The 23105-nt window shown below is 50.1% G+C and overlaps 1 protein-coding gene across 1 annotated transcript in view; it reads left to right on the top strand.

The window, feature by feature from the left end:
- GABBR1 (gamma-aminobutyric acid type B receptor subunit 1) overlaps nucleotides 1-23105 on the top strand; it is a 39989-nt gene that overhangs the window by 1552 nt on the left and 15332 nt on the right. The window contains exons 2-10 of the mRNA XM_077748949.1: nucleotides 345-462; nucleotides 14693-14896; nucleotides 15621-15806; nucleotides 17114-17394; nucleotides 20082-20216; nucleotides 20491-20661; nucleotides 21488-21589; nucleotides 22089-22154; nucleotides 22570-22761. Of these exons, the coding sequence (XP_077605075.1) occupies nucleotides 399-462; nucleotides 14693-14896; nucleotides 15621-15806; nucleotides 17114-17394; nucleotides 20082-20216; nucleotides 20491-20661; nucleotides 21488-21589; nucleotides 22089-22154; nucleotides 22570-22761 (1401 nt within the window). The 5' untranslated portion in view covers nucleotides 345-398. The remainder of the gene's footprint in view (nucleotides 1-344; nucleotides 463-14692; nucleotides 14897-15620; nucleotides 15807-17113; nucleotides 17395-20081; nucleotides 20217-20490; nucleotides 20662-21487; nucleotides 21590-22088; nucleotides 22155-22569; nucleotides 22762-23105) is intronic.

Here is a 23105-nt window from a genome sequence, read left to right as displayed (position 1 = left end):
GAGGGGATCGTCCCGCCCTCCCCGGGCCGGGACGCGAGGGGCTCAGCCCGTGTCTGGCTCCGCTGGGCAGAGCCTGCGCCCAGGACGTTAGGGCGAGGGGGCAGGGTCTCCCTCGCTCCCTACCTGCTGCAGGCGCAGGTTTCCTAGAGGAGTGAGCTGAGCGGGTTGGAAGGATGAATGCGTAAACGGATCCCAGCCTGGGCCCCCAGCCCCTGTGCTCTCCTCCCCCTCAGGCTGTAGCCCCTCGAGCTCAATATTTACACTTGTACTTGATCTAGATCACACCAATGTGTTAACTCAGATGTTACTGTTTCTGACTTCGGATCTTGAATTCTGGATTACAGGCTTGGTGTGCTGATGAGGGGCTTCAGGTGTCTGCCGGCCTGGAGGGAGCTATCATGGGGAGGAGCGATGCTGAGGGGGAGGAAATGGATTTGCTGCCTTTCAGGGCCCAGGTACAAGGTAGGTCACTGAACCAGGGCCTCCTCCCCTCCCTGCTCCCTATTCACTGGCCATGTGCATGGCCTCCTCCAAGACCCACAGGTCCAGGAACCGAGTCCTGCTTCTGCACCATCTTGCCTCCTGCTCCCAGGAGGGGACACGCCGGTTTTCCCCACCAGCGAGTGACAGTGCTTCTGCACCCACAGCGCCCAGGCTGGGGCACTCAGGGATTCTCCGAGTGCCGAATGAAAAAAATTGGGGTCCAGATTTTACAAACTTGAGCTAAGGGGCACCTGGGTGGCTCAGGCAGTCAAGCGTCCAACTCTTGATTTCAGCTCGGGTCATGATCTCATGGTTCATGGGTTTAAGCCTCAAGTCGGGCTCTGCGCTGACAGTGCAGAGCCTGCTTGGGTTGCTCTCTCTTCCTCTCTCTCTCTGCCCCTCCCAACCCATTCTCTTTGTCTCTCAAAATAAATAAGTAAACATTTAAAAAATTTGAGCCAAATCAAATTGAATTAAACTGGCTCTTTTTGTTGAATGAAACTTATGGCCAACCAGGGTTTTGGTTCCCATTTGCTGTTGGTTCTCGGCCGCACAGGAAATAGTTGGTGTTGCTAAGTCACTGGATAAAGGAGGCAAACATAGTTACAATTTTATCCCAGAAAAAACATCGTGTGTGTGTGTGTGTGTACGCTATATGTTAATATATTTGACTGCAAGATGTTTAATAGGCTTGTTGATCAACTGAAACTGTTGATTCAGTTACTGACTTCCTAACACTCCGAAGTCCAGCCAGCTCAGTCAGTCTGTTAAATGCTATTCCCTCAGGCCTTAGGAAGAAGCCAAGTAAGCGATGAAGAGGATTAGGGACTTAAACTTAACGATCATGGAGCTGAGTGTGGACATGTGTGTGTCTGGAGGGGGGGGAAGAGACATGGGCAGTGGTTTTGTGTTGGTCTGGTTGTACTTTTGGGGGTGATTCCAAGTTGCTCAGTGGGGCTACACACTATTGCATTGAAACCAGGGAGAGGACACCAGTATGAGGCTTCCCAGAAATGGGAGGTTTCCTGTTATTTCTTACACTGTTTGGTACATTTTCACAGTCACCATATGGTCTTTATGATAATGATTGTGTTTTCAGTTACAAAGTGAACAAACCTGAACAAAAGCTCCTTAAGGGAAAATGCTCAGTTTCTGAAGGGATCTCAGGCTCTCCTGGTGACGAGTGCCATCTGGTGCTCACAGGACTTACTGCTCTGGGGGGACTAGCTGGGGCCGGTCCAGCTGGATGAAGTCCCGCAGGGAGCAGCGGCAGGGGAGCACTCCGTGGGCGACACATCAGTCAGTCGTCCACCAAAGTTGCACACGGGCTGTACTTACTGAAATATTAGCGATCCATCTGTGAACTCAGTGTAAGGACCTGATCGTGTGTAACACAGGTATCGGGTGCCAATCGATGGAGGAAATACTGATCGGCGTTCATGTGGAGTTTTTAACTCAAAACATTTTCCATGATTGCGTTTGGCCTCACAGTAATACGAGACGTCTGTGGACCAGATGCTTGTGTTGAGATGATGACGCTGAGGCGTGTGAGGGGCCCAAGGTCGGCCGGGCCTGGAAGCCGGGCCGCAGTGTGCAGAGCAGTGTCCTTTCCCAGACATTGCTGCTGCGTGGGGACATTCAGGTGCTTTTTTGGGGACCCTGACCTTGTGGTCCTCTAGCCTTTCTCTACCGTTTCTATAGCTTTTGTTTTGGTTTCTATACCTTTCATTATTTGTCCCAACCTGAACTCTGTTTGGAGAGGTTTTTAGCAACAAAGCTAAATTCATGCATAATTCATTTCATTTTTGTTTTTAACCAGACATATTTTAAATTTGTAACTTCCTCTACTAGTCACCACCATGTGTTTAAGCATCTGAGTAATTCCACCTCAGACTAAGGAGACATGAGATTTTAGTTAGTGGCCATAGAATATATGTATGTGGGGCGCCTCAGTGTCTCAGTCGGTTAAGGGTCCGACTTTGGCTCAGGTCATGATCTCACGGTTTGTGAGTCAGGCCCCTCGTCAGGCCCTGTGCTGACACTCAGAGCCTGGAGCCCGTTTCAGATTCTGTGCCTCCCTCCCTCTCTCCTCCTCCCCCGCTCACACTCTGTCTGTCTCTCTCAAAAATAAATAAACATTAACATTTTTTTTAATTTAAAAAATTCTAAAAGCAAGGGTACCTAGGTGGTTCGGTCAGTTAAGCATCCAACTTCGGCTCAGGTCATGGTCTTGTGGTTTGTGAGTTTGAGTCCCATGTCAGGCTCTATGCTGACAGCTCAGAGCCTGGAGCCTGCTTTGGATTTTGTGTCTCCCACTGTCTGCCCCTCTCCCACTCCCACTCTGTCTCTCTCTCGAAAATAAATAAACGTTAAAACAATTTTAAAAGAGAATATATGTTTTGGTTGTTACATAATAAAATCAAAGTATGGATTATTTTTCCATCTTTGTGGATTCCAGTTTTTTTTTAAATGTTTTATTTATTTCTAGGAGAGAGAGAGACAGCGTGAGCAGGGGAGGGTCAGAGAGAGAGGGGGTCACAGACTGAAAGAGGCTCCAGGCTCTGAGCTGGCAGTCAGCACAGAGCCCGACGCGGGGCTCGAACCCACAAACCGCGAGATCATGACCTAAGCGAAAGCTGGACGCTTAACCGACTAAGCCACCCAGGCGCCCCTGTGGATTCCAGTTTTAAAACTACCTTACCAGACTGCAAAGATTATGAAGGCTCACACCTTGTATTCTCACGAAAAACAAACAAACAAAACTTCAGCCAACTAAGTTTCCTTTACGTACCTGTAATACTTTCAATGGTAGTTATGGGAGGTATCAACCAATAATAATAGTATTTTCTTATGAGTCACTTAACAGCAATATCAACACATCCATAGGAAAAGCATCCTGAATCCTTTGTTTTCACCTTTCTGAGCAGACCTCTTGAAAATGTTCTCTTTTTTAGCCAAGGTTCCCCCCCTTGATATGTATATATAGAGAGAGTTTATTTTGAGAGAGAAAGAGAGCACATGCACGAGCAGGGGAGGGGAAGAGACAGACAGAGACAGAGACAGAATCCCAAGCAGGCTACACACTGTCAGTGCAGAGCCCAATGCAGGGCTCAATCTCATGAACCATGAAATCACAGCCTGTGCCAAAATCAAGAGTTGGACACTTAACCAAATGAGCCACCCAGGCACCCCTTTTAAAGATTTAAATTTTTAAAAATTTTTATTTATTTATGTGTTTATTTATTTATTTATGTATTTATTAAAGAAAGGCAGACTGCCACATGCAGCGCCTCATTTGGATGTGTCTGAAGCTTGACTACCCTACGTTCTCCTACAAATGGGCCTTGAGAGCTTGTTTGGAGGTTCTAGCAGGGGAGAGCAGCTACTTGCATAACATAACCTGAGCTGAAATCAAGAGTTGGAAACTTAACCGCCTGAGGCACCCAGGCGTCCCTTAAGTTTATTTATTTGTAAGTAATCTCTACACCCAACATAGGGCTTGAACTCACAACCCCAATATCAAGAGTCCCATGCTCCTCTGACTGAGCCAACCGGGCACCTGAGTCCCCTTTGGATTCTAGTTTGGTGATACCTGTGCATTTACAATTCACCCAGTTTTACTGCTTAGAAAGTGATTCTATAGATAAATTCCCACATGTAGGAAATGACACATGTACAAAGTTATCCAACACAGTACTGTTTATAATTGCAGAAGAAGCATTTCAGGGTCTATCAAAAGTGGACTGCGTGAATTAACTCTGAGCCAGCCAGCCAGGGGAATATCGTTTTGCTATAATAAATAGGGCGAGAGGGAGGACTCTGTGTCTCTATATGGAGCAACCCCCTCAACTAAAGTGTCATAAGTGTTGTAAGGGGGAAGCTTATTTGTTTAAACAGCCATAATCTATCTCTGGAAGAATACAGAAAAAACCCATCCTGTCCATCATGGGTCTGGCCATCCAAGGTCAAAGGGCTGGGCTGAGATGTGCCTGAGGGGAATTTAGGGAAATGAAGGGTGGGCTCTGAAACTTGCACCTATGTGATTATCTCAGTTAATCCCTACAACACCAGGAGGGTGTTTCCCATTTCAAGAATGAGGAAGGTGAGTAGAGACAGGCTGGTTCCCAGGGCGCTTCCTGGTGGGTTCAGGACTGGGTGCAGTGGTGGAGTCTGAGGGAGGAGGCCTGGGGCCTCTGCAGTGAGAGGAGGCAGTGCGTCTGAGCTTGCCACTTCCCCTGCCTGGGGCTTTCTGGACAATTGCTGGTGGAGGATGGTGAGAAAGGACCTGCTGTGGGCTGGGAAAGTGGAAAAACTGAATGTTTCTGTTTCTTTTCTTTTTTTTAATGTTTTATTCATATCTGAGAGATTTCTTTTTTAAATGTTTTATTTATTTCTGAGAGAGAGAGAGAGAGAGAAGGAGAGAGAGAGAGCATGAACAAGGGAAGGTCAGAGAGAGAGGGAGACACAGAATCCAAAACTGGCTCCAGGCTCTGAGCTGTCAGCACTGAGCCAGATGCGGGGCTCGAACCCGGGAACTGTGAGGTCATGACCTGAGCCAAAGTCAGAAGTTTAACCGACTGAGCCACCCAGGCGCCCCTGAATGTTTCTGTTTTTAAACCAAGCACACACATGTGCGAGTGCCTCCTACCTTTATAACATTACATACAAACTCATTCTCATTTACTTCTCTTCCATAATACAATTTTTAAAAATTTTTATTTTTTATTTTTTTAATGTTTATTTTTTATCAAGAGACAGAGAAAGACAGAGCATGAGCAAGGAAGGTGCAGAGAGAGAGGAAGGCACAGAATCTGAAACAGTCTCCAGTCTCTGAGCTGTCAACACAGCTGATGTGGGGCTTAAACCCACGAACCATGAGATCATGACCTGAGCCGACGCCGGCCGCTCAACAGACTGAGCCACCCAGGCGCCCCTCCCATAATACAATTTTAAGTGCTAATTCTTGTCAGTGCTTCAGGCTTCCAGAGTGCCTGACCTTGTTTGAGTCTCATAACTGTTTAGTGCAGCAAGTGTTCCCGCTGTAGGACTTTCCCCCGTTTATGGGTCAGGAAGCCGGGTATCCGGTGTTAAGTTGCCCGCTCATAACAGCTGCGATTTGCTAGGACACTAGCAGATTTGACTTTACGTTTTGTTTGTTTTTTTTTTACTTCAAGTCCTGTACTATTTTACTTATGCTTTGCTGCCTCCTTTTATCTATTAGAATTTCCTTTTTTTGTAAAAAATATTTTTTTATTATTTTATTTTTAAATGTTTATTTATTTATTTTTGAGAGAGAGAAAGAAGCAGAGAGACATGGAGAAAGAGAATTCCAGGCAGGCTCCACACTGTCAGCTCAGAGCCTTAGGTGGGGCTCAAGTCCCAAAAACCGTGAGATCATGACCTGAGCTGAAATCAAGAGTTGGACGCTTAAATGGCTGAGCCACCCAGGCATCCCCACCTATATACATATATTTGTTTTATTTATTTAAGTGATTTCTATACCCCACATGGTGCTCAGCTCAAACTCATGACCCCGACCGAGATCAAGAGTCACATGCCCCTTTGTCTGAACCTCCCAGGTGTTCCTCTAAATGATTTCCTATNTATATATATTTGTTTTATTTATTTAAGTGATTTCTATACCCCACATGGTGCTCAGCTCAAACTCATGACCCCGAGATCAAGAGTCACATGCTCCTTTGACTGAACCTCCCAGGTGTTCCTCTAAATGATTTCCTAGGGGTGTCTGGGCGGCTCAGTCAGTTAAGCATCTGACTTCGGCTCAGGTCATGATCTCACAGTTCATGGGTTCAAGCCCCACTTTGGGCTCTGTGTTGACAGTGCAAAGTCTGCTTGGGCTTCTCTCTCTCTCTGCCCCTCCCCCACTTATGTGCACTCTCGCTCTCCCTCTCTCTTAAAATAAATAAACAAATAAACTTTAAAAAATAAAAGAATTTCCCAAATTATATTGCCTATGAATCTGTCTCACAACTGAGAAGAGCCGACATGACTACATCATACTGTTAGCGTCTTGTCTTTCTCTCTTTCTCTCTCCTCCCTCTAAGCAAAGAAACATAACATTTGACTTTCTCTTTTTGCTCTTTTCCAACAAAAAATACATATGAAAAGACTGTTTATAAATAAGCAAAATACATAGATGTGCTTCACAATATAGAATACAATATTCTTGTAAACTATGTTTTTGTAAATTGAACAATCCACACATCGTTAGAGAAGTCTGAAATCTAAATTGATTCTTTTCTAAATCCTTTTGAAATAAAGCAATTTTGTTTTTTATTTGTATTTATTGAGCATACCCAAAGAAAGATATATATACCCCCCTGTCCCACTCCCCCAAACAAGCAAACCACTCCTCTGAGAAAAAAATACAAACATTTTATTCTCTAAGGTTGAAACAACTTCAAGGTAGAATTTGGAGCCGGCAGAGCCCTCAATGCCCAGAAGAGAGAAAATCAAGAGGAATGGTTGTAGGAGCTCAGCCCATTCTGGTTGTGCCTCTGGTTGGAGCTGTTTGGGTCTCTTCCCTGGCAGTTTGCCCACTGTCCCCAACATTAACAGCCAGTGACTTTGCACTCTTCTGTCTTAGGTCCCGAGAGTTAGAAGCCACATTACCCCCAGTCCCCTTGGTAAAATGCTGAGAAGAAGCTAGAAAAGTCCATTCCTTCTCCTACAGCTGGAATTCCCCCCCAACGGCTTCACTTGGGTTGGTGTGGGACAGAGACTGTTAGCACGGCATCGGCTCTAGGACTGAGGCCACAGCACAGAAGGCAGAGGACAGACACCGGCTCATGGGCTGGCTGCTTGCCAACAGTCAGGGACAGTAGGGCCATCAGCCCTTTTCTTGAGATCCATCACCTTAGTCCTCCTCCAAACCTCCTCTCTCTCTCTCTCTTTCCTTCCTCCCTCCCTTCTTTCTTTCTTTCTTTCTGTCTGTCTGTCTGTCTCCTCCCACATCCTACTTGTGATTATCCAGACAGAGAGAAAATTTTCTCCAGACACAGCTGGAAATCCTCCATCTTTGCCCCTGTCTCGTAGCAGGATCGTGGGGGAAGACCGAGGAGGCTGACCTTAGGAAAGGCACTGTCTTAAGAGCCCCAGGACCCTCTTGCTGGTAAGGTCTCGCTGTGCTGACAGCCAGAGGGGCCACCATTAGTGCTGCCCCGTGGACGAGAACTCGTGCACACACCGGAATGTCCCTGTAGAGCTGCCAGAGGCTTGTGATGGTAGGATTTAAATGTGTGGAGAATGTGTTCCCTGGAAGAAAACATCTCACTTCATCAATGCCTAGGAGATCTTTGACAAACAGTGAAGACCAGGCCTGGGAAGTGGTGAGATAATTCCACACAGTAGGGTGACAGCTGAGGTTTGAGTCAGATAGATCTTCCCTTGAGCTTCTAACCAGATGGCAGGTGCTGTGCAGCTCCTGTTGGGGGGAGAAAATCAGCACCACACTCAGGGCCCCTGCTACCATGGAGCTTGAGGTCTGCTCAGGAAGGTGTATCATTAAATAAATGGTTCCATAATTAAAAAAAAATATGGCCACTGAGATGAGTGCTTTCCATGATGAAGACTGTGAGCTGGGAAGGCATTGGGCAGGGTGGAGTGGGGCCTAGGTCAGTCTGGGCAATTCAGGGGAGGCTTCCCTAAGCAGGTGACATTTCAGTGTGAAACAGGAGAAGACAGCATGGGGTGGGCAGGCTGGAGAGGGCATGTCCAGGCTGCTTGCTCCCTGGGCCAAAAGTATCTAGGCAAGTTCAAGAATGTAATCGGGCCAGTGCAGCTGCAGCTGCAGCGCCATGAGCGACAAGGAGGAGGTCTAGGGATGTGGGCTGTGGCCCCAGCTCTGCTGGTGGTGGCTGGGTGACCTCGAGCTGGCTCTGCCAACTTTCTGAGCTGCAGTTTTCTTTTCTGAAAATGGATCATAATAATAGCACACCACACAGAGACAGCTGGAAGGGTTAAAGAGAGAATGTGAGTTGCTTGTAAGTCATGCACCACTAAGGAAGTGCGCTTCCACGCTGATCTAAGTGTCATAAATACTGAAAGCATCTGAAGGTGTGTCTGAGTCATGATGGCTTTCGGAATCTGATAGCAGGGCGTGCTGCACATCTGTTCCAGACTTCCCTTTCTGCTCAGATTGAAGTGTCCATTTCGGTCCCTGGACAGGGCAGACCCATCCCACCCACTGTAATAGGATCACACTTGCTTTTTTTTTTTTTTTTTTAATTTAAATCCAAGCTAGTTAACATACAGTGTAATATTGGTGTCAGGAGTAGAATTTAGTGATTCATCACTTGCATATGATACCCAGTGCTCATCATAAGTGCCCTCCTTAATGCCCATTACCCGTCCAGCCCATTCCTGTAGCCACCTCCCCTCTAGCAATGCTGTTTGTTCTTTGTATATGAGTCTCTTATTGTTTGCCTCCCTCTGTTTTTATATTAATATCTTATTTTTCCTTCCATTCCCCTATGTTCTTTTGTGTTTCTTAAATTCCACATAGTAGTGAAATCATATGATATTTGTCTTTCTGTGATGACTTATTTCGCTTAGCCTAACACATTCCAGTTCCATCCACGTTGTGGCAAATGGCAAGATTTCATTCTTTTTGATCACTGAGTAATATTCTGTTGTATATATAAACCATATCTTCTTTATCCATTCATCTGTCAATGACCATTTGGGCTCTTTCCATACTTTGGTTATTGTTGATAGCACTGCTATAAACATTAAGGTGCAATATGCCCCTTTGAAGCAGCACACCTGTATCCCTTGGATAAATACCTAGTAGTGCAATTGCTGGGTCATAGGGTAGTTCTATTTTTAATTTTTTGAGGAGTCTCCATACTGTTTTCCAGAGTGGCTGCACCAGTTTGCATTCCAACCAGCAGGGCGAAAGGGTTCCCCTTTCTCTATATCCTCACCAATCTTTGAGTTTCTTGACTTGTTAATTTTAGACATTCTGACAGGCGTGAGGTGGTATCTCACACTTGGTTTTGATTTGTATTTCCCTGATGATGAGTGATGTTGAGGCTTCCTTCATGTGTCAGTTGGCCATCTGGATGTCTTCTTTGGGAAAGTGTCTGTTCATGTCTTTTGTCTATTTCTTCACTGGATTCTTTGATTTTTGGGTGTTGAGTTTAATAAGTTTCTTTATAGATTTTGGATACTAACTCTTTATCTGATATGTCATTTGCAAGTATCTCCTATTCCATTGGTTGCCTTTTGGTTTTGCTGATTGTTTCCTTCACTGTGCAGAAGCTTTTTATCTTGATGAGGTCCCAATAGTTCATTTTTGCTTTTGTTTCCCTTGCCTCTGAGACATGTTGAGTAAGAAGTTGCTGCAGCCAAGGTCAAAGAGGATCATTATCTGATCCTGAACTGGACATAATGGAAGAGAAATCTGTTGCAGCAAAGTGAACAAACACACCCCCTACCAACCAAATGCCCAAATGCATACATGCATTATGATACATATGCTTTTTGGATTGCTGTGAATTTATGTATATTCATACCTGATATATACTTAATTACATATATTTAACTAAACATAATACTTGTTTGTTTTGAAGTCCTTAAAAATCTGAGTCTCTTGTTCTAGGAATAGAAATACTCACTAAATGTGTCTGTGAGAACTGAATCTTTTCTAAATCTATTAATCTGACTACGTACACCCTGTAGAAAGAGGGACAGACAAGATATTTCCCTGTTTGTTGTTTAGGCTAACTTAGCATTTCAGTACCTTGTGTTCATCCACTTATCACAGAAGGGCTCCTTTATGGAGGAATTATTTACAGAAGCAATGGACAGTGTCAACTTCAAAAAAATTTAAAAATTTTTTAATGTTTTATTTATTTCTGAGAGAGAGAGCGAGAGAGAGCATGAGCAGGGGAGGGTCAGAGAGAGAGGGAGTCACAGAATCTGAAGCAGTCTCCAGGCTCTGAGCTGGCTGTCAGCACAGAGCCCAATGCAGGGCTCGAACCCACGAACCGTGAGATCATGACCTGAGCCAAAGTCGGATGCTTAACCGGTTGAGCCACTCAGGTGCCTCCCTCTGCCAAATTTTTTAAATGTTTATTTATTTTTGAGAGAGACAGAGAGACAGCAAGTGGGGGAGGGTCAGAGAGAGGAGACACAGGATCCAAAGCAGGCTCCAGGCTCTGAGCTGTCAGCACAGAGCTTGATGTGGGGCTTGAGCCCATGAACCATGAACCATGAGATCATGACCTGAGCCGAGGCCGGACACTCAACCAGCGGAGTCACCCAGGTGCTCCAGTGTCAGCTTTATAGTCTGGCTGTTGGCCCCAAGTGCCTGGGAGACAGCTTCCGATGCCCCAGAGCACCTTGTGGGAAGGGGCTGGCGGGAGCAGGCACTGTCATGTGGCTTTTTTATTTCACTGCAGTGTTGAGAGCTCCACACTCAGCTCTGCTGGATGTGCCTGTACAGGCACAACAGAAATGACCTTGTAATTTTCCTGTTTCCTCTGGCTCTCAGCACCAAGGCCAGCAGAGTCAAGAACATACAGTGAGCGAGAATTGTGTGGGGAGCAGTGGAGAAGACTGGTTAAAGAACGGGTTCCCCTGCCCCTCTCCAGGCCCAGCAGTTCTGTGAGTCTGTCCCATAAGAGGAGGAGAAGGGCGGACGTGCAAATGAAACATGAAGAGCAGGGTCCGACAGGAAAGTCTTGGTGGCGCGGAGTATGGAGGAGGGTTCAAGCCCTCACAAAAAGCCAGGGTGAAGCCTGGCAATGTAAATAACTTCATGTTTGTATTTTACGCCTTTGTCCCATATACTTTTCTAAATCCCAAGAGCTGTGTAGAACAGAAAGGCTTCCCTGAAGACAGGACTTTCACCCCAAATGCAAGAGGAGNCCCCCCCCCCGCCCACAGCCACCTGCTACCCACTGCTAATTCGGACGGGAAACTGAGATGCTCTGTGACCTCTGACGAAGAACGCCCTGGGGTGGACGCTGGGTAAGAGGAGAGCCTTGACCAAATCTCTGCACACAGTGGAAAGAATTTGGAACCGGACTAAGTGTTCCAATATTGGCTCTGTCAACTGCATAGCAGGGTGACCTCCAATTCGTACTCACTTTCCCCAAATTGCAGCTTGCTGGGCTCCAAACTAAGGCCGTTATTCTACTTTGCGTGGCTGGGTGAGAATTAAGTTAGATGTCTGCTGAGGGCACGTAGTGAATTGGGTTACTTGGACTAATATGTTTGGAGGGTGTGTGGGGTGTTAAGTTCTGGCTTTATGCTCTCCATGTGGGGCAGAAGATGAGGCAGAAGACAGGAACGGAGTGGAATCATGGGAAATAACACAAACAGTAAGACTGGTCCCACTCTCAGGATCAGAGACTGTCAGAAACTGTAATGGGAGGAGGTGTCAGCAAGAGTGCAAAGAAGAGGGGACGGGATCGTGTCCTTGCTGGAGGAGAGGAGTTTGGTGCTTAATGGAAGGAAGAGTGGATGGGCGTTGGTACTGATGGGGGACGGACTTCAGCAAGTGTCTGGGGAATCTGGGCAGTGACCCTGGAGGATGAAGTTGCAGGTGCTGGTGGGAAAAGGTGAGCAGTTTCAAAGTCCTTAGGGCAGTTAAAAAGAAAGCTTAAAAATGATTATAAAGTTAACACTTGCAAAACCTTGAAACTAAAATTTAATAACAAATGTCAAGAAAAAAAAAGTACCCAATAATTCATGGCTCCAGAGGCAATTACTGCTAACATTCTGATGTATTTTTTAAAGTTTTATTTATTTAAGCCACCTCTACACCCAACATGGGGCTCAAACTCATGACCCCAAGATCAAGAATCACTTGTTCTTCTGACTGAGCCAGCTAGGTACCCCTTGGTGTATTTTCTTCCAGCTTTTAAACATATGTATACCACAACTGTACAGATTTTATCTTCTGCTTTTTCCCCCCCTCAAATTCTCATATTTTCCCACATTAATGTCATTAGCTGCTCTTTTAAACATGGAATGGGTACATCCCAATGTACTAAACCAGTACTCTGTGATATGGACATTAAGGTGTTTCTTTTCTGAGTTATCACCAGCAATGTAGCAATAAATATCACCAAAAAAATGTTCAGTTTCACAGAATCACAGACTGCTCTTTTCCAGGGCACATTCCCCCCTCCCGTCCCCCTCAGTTCAGAAAGGCCAAGGAGTCAGGACCTCAGGAAGTCAGAGACAAGATGGCAGAGTGCAGGGTTAGATGGGGGCTTTGGGATCTCCCTTGGAGGCTTCTGAGAGGGTGCCTATGCGGATCCGCCCCAGAGAGGCCATGCCGGTCTGGGAGGGGAGCCCTCCTGGGGGTCAGCCTTGCCAGTTCCACATAGTAGCACAGAGAGAGGGTGTTCTGCTGGCCAGGCAGACGGGAAACTCTTCTTTTCAAAGCAGTCTGGGAAATTCCTCATCCATATGTTATCCTGGGGTCAATAACTTTAGTGACACCCACATTTTTTGGTTCCGCCCTGCTGAGAGGACATCAGGCAGAGGAGGGTGTTTATTGCTTTGAATGGTTAGAAATCCTGCCCCACTCTCTTCCTCCCTTCTGCCCAACTTGTAGCTCAAAGGGTCTCAAACACTCCCTAGAGACCATTAAAAAACAAACTGCAGTGTTTTCTTTCGTGCTTGCAGTGACGAGGGGACCATTGTTGGCACTTAGGAGTAGGGCAGGGGAATAAGATAATCTTCCCAGAATAGCGGGCACAATGAATTGTCCCTCATCCAGGTTCTCAAAGGTCCCCGAGGACATTCATGTAAGTGAAAACCTGTGTTTAATTATCCGAGCCTGGAAATTAATACTGTTTTAAAAATGGTATTAATATACAACGAACTTTCTAGGAAAGCAATTACAGTTCTGTGTAAATCTAGGGAAGACTCACTTTGCTACCAAGAATTGTTCAACATTTCCTTAAATCACTTCATTGATGGCAACATGCTGGAGGTAGGTGACTCGCCGCCTCAGCACCTGCGTGTGTGTGTGTCCACGAGCGCTTGTGTGGACAGGTGCAGGCCTGCCACATGATAACGTCCAGTGTTGTGAGGCCTCAACTGTCTCACGTCAAAATGTGTTTATTCTTTGTCGTTGCCCCTCCATGGCACAGATAGGGAAGCACGCTGATTTATGTGTGTAGTAGGTTGTATCATCTATGAATTTCAGTTCTGGGTAGTGACACATTCTTTGGAAGATACTTGCTTATAAGAAGGTCTAAAGGCAGATCAGTGTCACACTGTTTTCCTGTCCACGTTAGGAACTGTTTCCTCCAGCAACCCAGACTCACCCCTACACACACACGCACACACGCACACACAGGCGCACGCACAGCCTCGCCGCCGCACACAGGCCCGGAGGCCTGCGCCGCTCCATCACTCGGGAACGCCGGGCGCAGGCCCTGCGGGACTAGAGAGGATGTGCTGGTCCAGCGCTCCAGCTCGTCGGAGGCTCCTTTGTCTCCCTCTTTTCCTCCCACTGCTCCAATTTCTCCCCGGGGGCTCCCCTCCCCGGCTCTAGCTTCCAGCCCGGCCTCCGAGGGGCCTTCCCAGGACAGCCAGGCAGAGCTGCAGAGCCCCGGGGGCCGCTCGGGTCGCCCGGCCTTCACCCCCTCCTCCGCCCTTCCCGGTCTGACCTCAGCTNGTCCTATCCGCCGGACCCGGCGTTCCGGCCCGGCAGCCCCCGTCTGCACAGCCCCACTGTGACACCCTGACCTCCTTTCCATCACCCCACCCATGACCCAGCGCCCCCTCTTCTCTGCCCCACATTACTGCATAGGCCACCTTTCGGTGACCCTGCATGGTCTGCCCCACCCCACCCCTCTCTCCTGGCCTACACGGCTGCCCAGGGGACCTAAGACACCCCCCGCCCCGTCCTCTCAGCTTAAGTCGCTCAAAGAGCCTCCTCCATTCTGTTTTACCGAGCTCACCGACAGAGTGTACCCCTTCACTACTTCATAGTTCTCCCCAGAACCCCTAACCTGCACCCTTCCCTCCTCCCTGGTGAGCTCTCAGGAGCCGGAGCCCTGGCTCAGGGCTCTTCCTCCTTTAGCCTCGGCTCCTGCGCCCGTCCCGACCCCCACCCTCGGGCACCCTATCTGCTCCCCGGGGTCCCCACCTGCCCTCTGACCACGCCCTCTGCCCCTCCCCTCTCCGCCATCCCTCTCTGACACCTCCCACTCACCCTCAGGTTGCCAGATCATACACCCGCCCTGGGAAGGGGGCATCAGGTACAGGGGCCTGACTCGGGACCAGGTGAAGGCGATCAACTTCCTGCCCGTGGACTATGAGATCGAGTACGTGTGCCGGGGGGAGCGCGAGGTGGTGGGGCCCAAGGTCCGGAAGTGCCTGGCCAACGGCTCCTGGACAGACATGGACACACCCAGCCGCTGCGGTGAGTGGCCTCCCCAAGCCCCTCTTCCTTTCTAGACCGTTCCTCGTCCTCCCTCACACACAGCGTTATTGCTTACAGGTCAGCACTTTCAACCACTGTAACAACTCACGAATACGTTTGTGGAGCTAACACCATGTAAGAGGGACTCCCCCACGCGCACTTGGAGGCAGTAAAGTTAGCAGCCCACACACCATTTCATCCCATTCTCCCTACATTAGGCCACTGACCACTTGATAAAATAACTTGATTATTCATCTTGTGAGTCTTTCTCTTTGAGGACTATGGCAGATTGTGCAAAAACATTCTTAAAATGATTTCATCGCAGTCTTTAATACCTGTCTCCAATCCAGAGACCGTATACCCACGAAGCGAAATCCAATTTGACATTAATGTAAGCCAACTATAATAAGAAAGGTAAATCTGATTGTACATCTAAAGTTATATACATCCACACACTCAAAGCCAGGGAACCGCCCACTGCCGCTGACTTTGAAAAGATCGTTCTGTGTGGTTACAGCTCCATCTCAGGTTCCTACCATGGAAACGCCTTTTCCTTTTTCTTTGGGTAATGTGTGGAGGCTTCCAGGGTTAAGGGAGGAGAGGAAGCTAGAGAGCCAGACCCTTTGCACATCTGATTTCCTGCAGAGTGGGATGCTTGAGGCCCCTGCTCTCGAAGGGGAAGGAGCCTTCCCCAACTCGCCTCTCTTTTCATATCTCTCCACAGTCCGAATCTGCTCCAAGTCATACTTGGCCCTGGAAAATGGGAAGGTTTTCCTGACGGGTGGGGACCTCCCCGCTCTGGACGGAGCCCGGGTGGATTTCCGGTGTGACCCCGACTTCCATCTCGTGGGCAGCTCCCGCAGCGTCTGTAGTCAGGGCCAGTGGAGCGCTCCCAAGCCCCACTGCCAGGGTGAGGGGGCCAGCTGCTTGCATGCAGCTGAGGACACATGCCAGAGGTCGGGAGCGGGGTGGGAAGGGATGGTGGGAAGGGACAGGGTGCTATGCAAAATGGGCGGCTTTGGGGAAGTGGAAGTGAAAACCCAGCTCTTGCCCCCGCCCACCTCTCTCCAGCCCCCTTCTGCAGCCTTAGGATCCACTTTGCCTACACGGAGGGCTCCCTTCCTCTACTTTGCTCTTTAGAGATCTCCCTGCTCCCAGTTCTTACATGTTCTCTTTTCCGTTATGAATCTTACCTTCCATCACCTCTCTTAACGTTTAAATATTGCAGTTTCCCCTAGTCTTGTCCCTGTCTCTAAGTTTAGAGCTTTGCAGGCATAACCCTCTTCTACAATTGATTCCTTTCCATTTGTTATATAACCGGATTATTGTAAAGACTCAGAAATAAATCGTGTCATACTTAGAAAAAAATGTTAAGATTGGGAAGAATATCTGGGGTGGAAAGTTATCAGGGTGAAATTTAAAAAGACTTAGAATTGGGGGCAGAACCGTCAGAGCACTAACGGATGACCCAGGGATGGGGGAAGGGAAGAGGAGGGTCTCAGACAACCTCCGTCCTTCCCCCAGGGGACTCAGTCTTGTGTCCCACACCTTTTCTGTCATTTCATTCAGTAGACTGTCCCCTTTCCCGGGCACCCAGATTCTGCCTCTGCACTTCTCTCCCCCACGCAGGCAGACTTCATGCTTCCCCACTCTTGCATACTCTTTGAAGGGCCCGGGCCTGGCTTTCCTCCCCTAATGTCATGGCTCTGCTTGTAGTTTACCATTCCATCTGGAAACTGGGAGTCCCATTCAGGGGTGGATTTTCCATGAAGCTAATGAAATTTCAGCCTCAGGCCTCCTCCTTTACCTGTGCTCTAATATGTTCACACGGTCATAGCTTTTTGTAAAAAATGCAAAAGTAAGATTTTAACAGCAATAGTTTAAAATCAATTGTATTTGTAATTTGCATTTTTTTCTTCTTAAAGAAAGAACCCTGAATTTTGTAATATTTAAAACCAGGATCTGCCCATGTCTTAGCTGCTGGCACCCCTGTCTCAAATTCTGTTGTTCTATGAAACATGAAAGGAGGAAACAACAGGTCCTGACCCACAGCCCACCTTGCTCTTATCCCCAGGCACCCTCCCCTCAGAAACGCAGGCTCCTGCTCCGCGCGGGCCTCTCCGGCCCGGACAGGTGTGGGAGGGGGCTGGGGATCAGGCCGGGGAAGCTGGGCGCCACTGGTAACTCTTCTCTGATCCCCGTCTTTCCTGCTGCCAGTGAATCGAACGCCGCACTCAGGTGAGATGAGAAACGCTCCTCTCGCGCACTGCAATCCCCTACCCCTCACCCTTGCCCCTGCGCCCCAGGCGGGGAGGGCCTGTCCTTCTCGCCCCCCGCCCCACTTTGCGGCCGGACCCTTCTTTCCTACCTGGTTTCTGCCTCCAGTCCCGGTTTTCTGTGAGGCTGCGGTCCCTCCCGGTCCCTCCCGACTCCCAGCTCGGCGCCCTGCCCTCGGCTCCGCCTCCTCCTGGGGGGGCAGAGCCCGGCGGGGGCCNCTTGTGACTAGAGGGAGGTGGGCTGGGGGCGTGCGGCGAGTCAGAGGGGCTGGAGGTTCAAGATGAGGGTCTAGGGGTTGACAAGGCGAATCACCCGCGAGCAGACCCTTCAGCGCTCCAGGATCCCTGGATGCGGGGGTGGGGGGTGGGGAAACTGTGAGGGGTTCAGGGCACCCGATGATCCTGACCCTCTGGGGAGTCCACTGCCCCCGCGCCCCATGGTTTAGGGGACGAGGAGGGGTCAGAGGTGGGGGGCTCAAACTTACCATGGCAACAAGGTAAATCCCGGCAGCAGGAGCTAGAGGGAGTGGAGACTGAATAAGGAAAATTTTGAGGGACTTGGGTGCTCCCGTTTATTTATCACAACAAAACAGCGAGGTAGCTGTGCTCATCCTCCCCCAAGCCGGCCAGCGTTCCTGGGTTGTGGGTTAAGTGAATACTGTGCTTGGGGGAGGCTAATGGTCTGGAGATGGGCCGTGAGCTGGGTTAGGGGTCCATAGGGACCCCCCATAATAACCTAGGGACAGAGGGGAGCCCTTATACAGGCGGGAGAGACAACGGGGAAGAAGGGCGGTGGGGGAGGGGCAAGGAGGAGGACTCGGATGGAGATCTGTCCTCCGGCCTCCTGTGGAGCTTGGGTCTTTGAAAGGGAAATAGGACGTAGGATTAAGGAAGTGGGGACAGAGGAGGGGGAAGGTAAGAAAATTTGGGTCGTCCATGAGTTTTCTTTCCCACCCTTTGCCCCATTTGGTAATTGGGAGAATGGGGAGGGATGAGGCACAGGGAAGGAAAGAAACTCAGGACTTCAAATTTGGGACCTCAAATTTATCCCCTCTGACGTGTGGCCCCAGAAATGCAAGGGACTGAGTGGGGTGTAGAGGTGACAGACTGGACTCAGGATTTAGTGTCGTTCTTCCCAACAGCCCTCTGCACCTGGAAATAGGTTTGTGCAGCAGGAGGGACGGGAGTGGGCTTCAGGAGAAGAGCACAGGGACTGTTAGGGGGACTTCGGGAGGGGACTTCAGACCCCTCCTCACACTTGGGGAGGGCTCTCAAACTTCCCTGTGCTTGTTTCAAACACACATTGTAACTCCCTGGTCAGCTCCTGCGGTGGAGGGGGCCTACGTAGCTGACCCCTGTGGAAGGGCAGTGGGACGCTGGGAAAGAATGAGGAGTTAGGGCAGAGGGTCAGGGCTGCGGAGGTGTCATGTGGGGGGGTCACAGGGAGCCCTGGATGTGAGCTCAGACCCGTGCACCCTAACAGGTGACTCCCCAGAGGTGTTGGGGAGCAGGCCATCTCTCACATGGCCCTGAGAGAAGGGAGACCGAAAACAGACTAACGGGAATGTGTGCTTTCCTGCTTGCAAATCCAGATCCTTTGGGGAAGAGAGCAGAGGAGAGGCCAAGAGCAAGTCCGCTGGGTGGGGTGGGCATCACAGGAGGAAACCTGCAGTGAGGAGCGGGATGTGGAGGGAAAGGGTTTGAGAGCAGGCAGGGGAGGTGTGGGAAGGCAAAGGGAAGAGACGCTCAGTCGCCCTGTCCGTATGTTCTTACGCCCTTGTTCCTGTCCACCCTTGCTTCAGCCCTGGAGGGGCACCCAGGGGCTCGTGAGGAGCTGGGATAGGGTGGGGGTGGCCCCCTGGGAGGCAGGACGGTGGGGCCTGCAGGTGAGGGGGGGCGGGTGTTGCTTCTTCCTGCCCCAGCTGGCTCCCTGCCCCAGCCTCCCACAGGGTCTCAAATGTCAGGCCTCAGTGGGAAGCCAGCGGCTCCGGGGGCTTCCTTACTTCCTCACTGCTGGCCCCTGCTCCACCCCCAAGTCCCCGGTGCCTCCTGTCTGCTCCTCCTCTGCCTGGCTCCCCGCTGGCTTCCTTTTCTTCTCTGCTTCCTTTGGGGCTCCAGCGGCTTTTGAAATGTCAGACTTCAGCAGGAGGGGAACAGGCAGGGGGAGACCATGGGGCTCTTCCTCCCCACATCCCCTCCTCCCAACACCCCTTCCCTCCCCAGCTGTCTGCACTGCTAACCTTCCTCACCTCCCTGCCTCCCTTTCACGCAGCCCTAAAAGCATCTGGTTTGTCGAGAGTCCTTTTCTATTTATTCTCCCAGCTCTTTCCTCACCTGTTCCCCCCCTCCCCCACACACCCCCAGTGCCTTTTTCTAATGGGCTCGTCAAATGTCAGAGCTCAGCAGGAGGGGAGGGACTGCCTAGCAGGACCCCCTGGTGTCCGGTTCCCTGTTCTCTCTTGTTTATTTCTCACTGGTCCTGGAAAGAGAAGAGTGGGGGGGGGAAGTGGGAGGTGGGGAGGGGCAGGGGAGGGATTTTCATGCCGGTTGAGGAGCCTGTCTGTGGACTTGGGGAGAGTACTCACATTCCTGCAGACTCTTTCTACTCCCAGAGATTTAGAGCATGGGAAAGGGACGGGGTACCGGAGGAAGTGAGGCTGGGGAGGGAAGGTGGTGTCTGCATGAACACTGATGGAGGTGTGTGCAGGAGGGGGTGAGCAGGCGGGTGGAAGATGCGAGGGGGCTTCATGAATGGGGGGAAACCAGACTTGATAGGAAGAGATGTCAGGAAGGAGAAGAAAATGGTAATAACGGACAAGGGTCCAGCAGTGGGACGGGTCCTCGAGAAGTAACTAGACTGCTGGAGCTTTGGGAGAGAAGCCACACTTACCGCCTCCCCTCGTGCCTAGTGTGACCCAGGCCAAGCCACCAAGTACCTGTACGAGCTGCTCTACAACGACCCCATCAAGATCATCCTCATGCCCGGCTGCAGCTCTGTCTCCACGCTTGTGGCCGAGGCTGCCAGGATGTGGAACCTCATTGTGGTAGGCGGGGGGTGGGGTGGGAAGGTGGGGGGCTCAGCGGGGCTGGACAGCCGGCTTGCGTGTAAGGGGCCTGCTGAGAACCCACTGCCAGGACTCCTGGCCCTTGACGGGGCCTCCTGGCAGCAGTAGGCTGATAGCTGCAGCTGACTTCGCCTCTCGTCAGACAGAAGTGAAGTCAGATCAGGGACCAGGCCCCTGTGCCAGGCACGTGGGCCTGCGAGGGCCCCCTCTCCTGGAGCTTGGAGTGTGAGCGTGCCCTCTGCCTGTTCCTCAGCTTTCCTACGGCTCCAGCTCACCGGCTCTGTCCAATCGGCAGCGCTTTCCTACGTTCTTTCGAACTCATCCATCGGCCACACTCCACAATCCCACCCGCGTGAAGCTCTTTGAAAAGTGGGGCTGGAGGAAGATCGCCACCATCCAGCAGACCACTGAGGTCTTCACCTCGGTGAGAACGCGTGTGTCCAGACACCAGGGAGAGAGATGTGGCCGGGGTCCCTTCTGGGGAGAAGATCCTGTTTCTTTATGAAAAGCAAACACATTCCAAGTGGGTTAAGTGCATGTTCTTTCTGTAGCCGGAGGAATAAGCAGAGCTGAGTTTTCAGGATCCTTTCCAACTTTTTGGTTTTAGGACATTTTTTCCCTTTGATGTTCTCTTCCCCAGACAGATAGACCCAGAATGACCCACTTCTATAAAAGTAGGTTCACTCCACAGTTGAGATGAGATGAGAGAGAATGGGGGAGAGGAACCCAGAAAGGCAGAAGATCCAGAGACACTTGGGGGGTGGCGGAGGGACATGGAGAGATAGAAGACTCCGGAACAGCGGAAGTGGACGAGAGGAGGCTCAGGGCTGTGAGCCTGACAGACAGCCCCTCCCTTTGATTCTCTCTCTGGACCCTCCATCCACCCTCCTTCCGCCCTCCCCTGACTTTCTCTCAGCAGCTTTTCTGACCCCTTTGTCTGCCCCCTTGCCTCTTGAGGTTGAGACCATCCTGTCCACACCATGTTTGCTGCCTGGGAGCAGTGGGAGGGGATAGGGTGACCTCCAGGACACAGGTCCTTGGAGGGGCTCATAACCTTCCCGTGTAGAAGCGTCCCGAAGACCTCAGCCGCTTTCCTTCGAGCTCCTCCCACTCCGGGACAGACGCCATTGAAGGAAGGGTCAGAACGGCTGTTGGCCCGCTTTTGAGTGTGCGTTCCCCAGGGAACCTCTCTGGTCTTTACCCCACTGTGCTCCTGTGCTTTCTCCATTTGTTTCTCATTCCCACCCAAGACTCTGGACGACCTAGAGGAACGAGTGAAGGAAGCTGGAATCGAGATTACTTTCCGCCAGAGTTTCTTCTCAGATCCGGCTGTGCCTGTCAAAAACCTTAAGGTGGGGTGGCTGGAAGTGGTGGGCTCAGCCTGCAGGGGCCTGGGTTGGGGGCACGGTGGTGGGCGGGAGAGCAGAACCAGGCAGGGCGGGCTGTTGGGATGTGATTAGTGTATAACATTGTGTATGTGTAAGCTTACAGCGTGCAATGAGTTGGCCTGATGGATTTTTATATATGTACCTGTAGTAGCATGCAATTATATATAGTATACATTACGTACATTATGGATTGTATATAATTGACGTATAACATTGTGTACACTGTGTTGATACATTGATACATTGCAATCCGATCTGGACCCCAACTGAGCTAATATATCGATCACATCACAGAGTTTTGACTCTGCGAGACAGTAGCATCCCCTGGGGAGGCTTATTTCCATTGTCCAGTGAGATTTCTCTGCTCCCCCTTGAGCAGAACCCTGCGTACGCACTCTGGGGCTGTGGCAGCACTTAGCGGTTTCCAGGCCTCCCTCAGCAGCTGTTTCTGTCCATTCTGCAGCGGCAGGATGCGCGGATCATCGTGGGACTGTTCTATGAGACCGAAGCCCGGAAAGTGTTTTGTGAGGTAGAGTTGGAATCGAAGAGACAGGGGCCTGAGTGGGCTCTCTACGTTGGGTGTGTGGTGGGGTCTCCTCTCTGTGTGTCTGCTCAGGTTGATTGCAGATGATCTGAGGAGATGAGTAATATGATGTCCCCGTCTGTTGGCTCTGCCTCCTGTCTTGGCTTCTCACACACAGCATTTTCTCAGATCTCATTTTCCTCCGTGTTTCTGCAGGACCCTGAGCCCCATCGTTCCTGACTAGCTGGGGAGGAGCTTAGAAGGAGGAGTAGTTGAGCCTTTCCCACTCCCTCCAAGACTTGTAGAGTCCTCTTTTCAATTTTTTCCTCTTCCCTGATTCCCAAGAGGCTGGAGACTGTCAAGGGAAATAAGAGAAAAAGAGAAAGAAGGGCCCAGCCCCCCCCTCCCCCTCTGCACTCAGGTGTACAAGGAGCGGCTCTTTGGCAAGAAGTACGTCTGGTTCCTCATTGGCTGGTATGCTGACAATTGGTTCAAGATCTATGACCCGTCCATCAACTGCACAGTGGACGAGATGACGGAGGCCGTGGAAGGCCACATCACCACTGAGATTGTCATGCTGAACCCGGCCAACACGCGCAGCATCTCCAACATGGTGAGAGTAGAGACTTAGAAGCCAGCACCTGGGCAGGGGGAGGACGGAGGGAGCCGGGCAGGGCAGGGGAGTGGGAAGGAGAGAGAGATGGGAGGGGCAAGCTCACCAGGCCCCCGTGAGTGGAAGGGCTGTTACCATGGCAACAAGGAGCAGTTGGCAAGAAGTCAAATGAAGGAGAGGCGTTAATGATAATATAGATGCTGTGTACGCAGGCACACCCTGACAGTGCTCTTCCTCAGCAGAGATACGTTTTCTTAGTGACTTCAGGACCCTTTGCAGTTTCTTAATATTCACTCCTGATTGATACTCAATTAGCTTAGTTCCTGATGTTTTTTAATTATTCT

The sequence above is a fragment of the Crocuta crocuta genome, unplaced genomic scaffold (assembly GCF_008692635.1).
Source record: "Crocuta crocuta isolate KB4526 unplaced genomic scaffold, BGI_CrCroc_1.0 scaffold259, whole genome shotgun sequence".
Classification (NCBI taxonomy): Eukaryota; Metazoa; Chordata; class Mammalia; order Carnivora; family Hyaenidae; genus Crocuta; species Crocuta crocuta.
The sequence above is the reverse complement of the archived record's forward strand: the minus strand, read 5'-3'. Positions and strand labels throughout refer to the sequence as shown.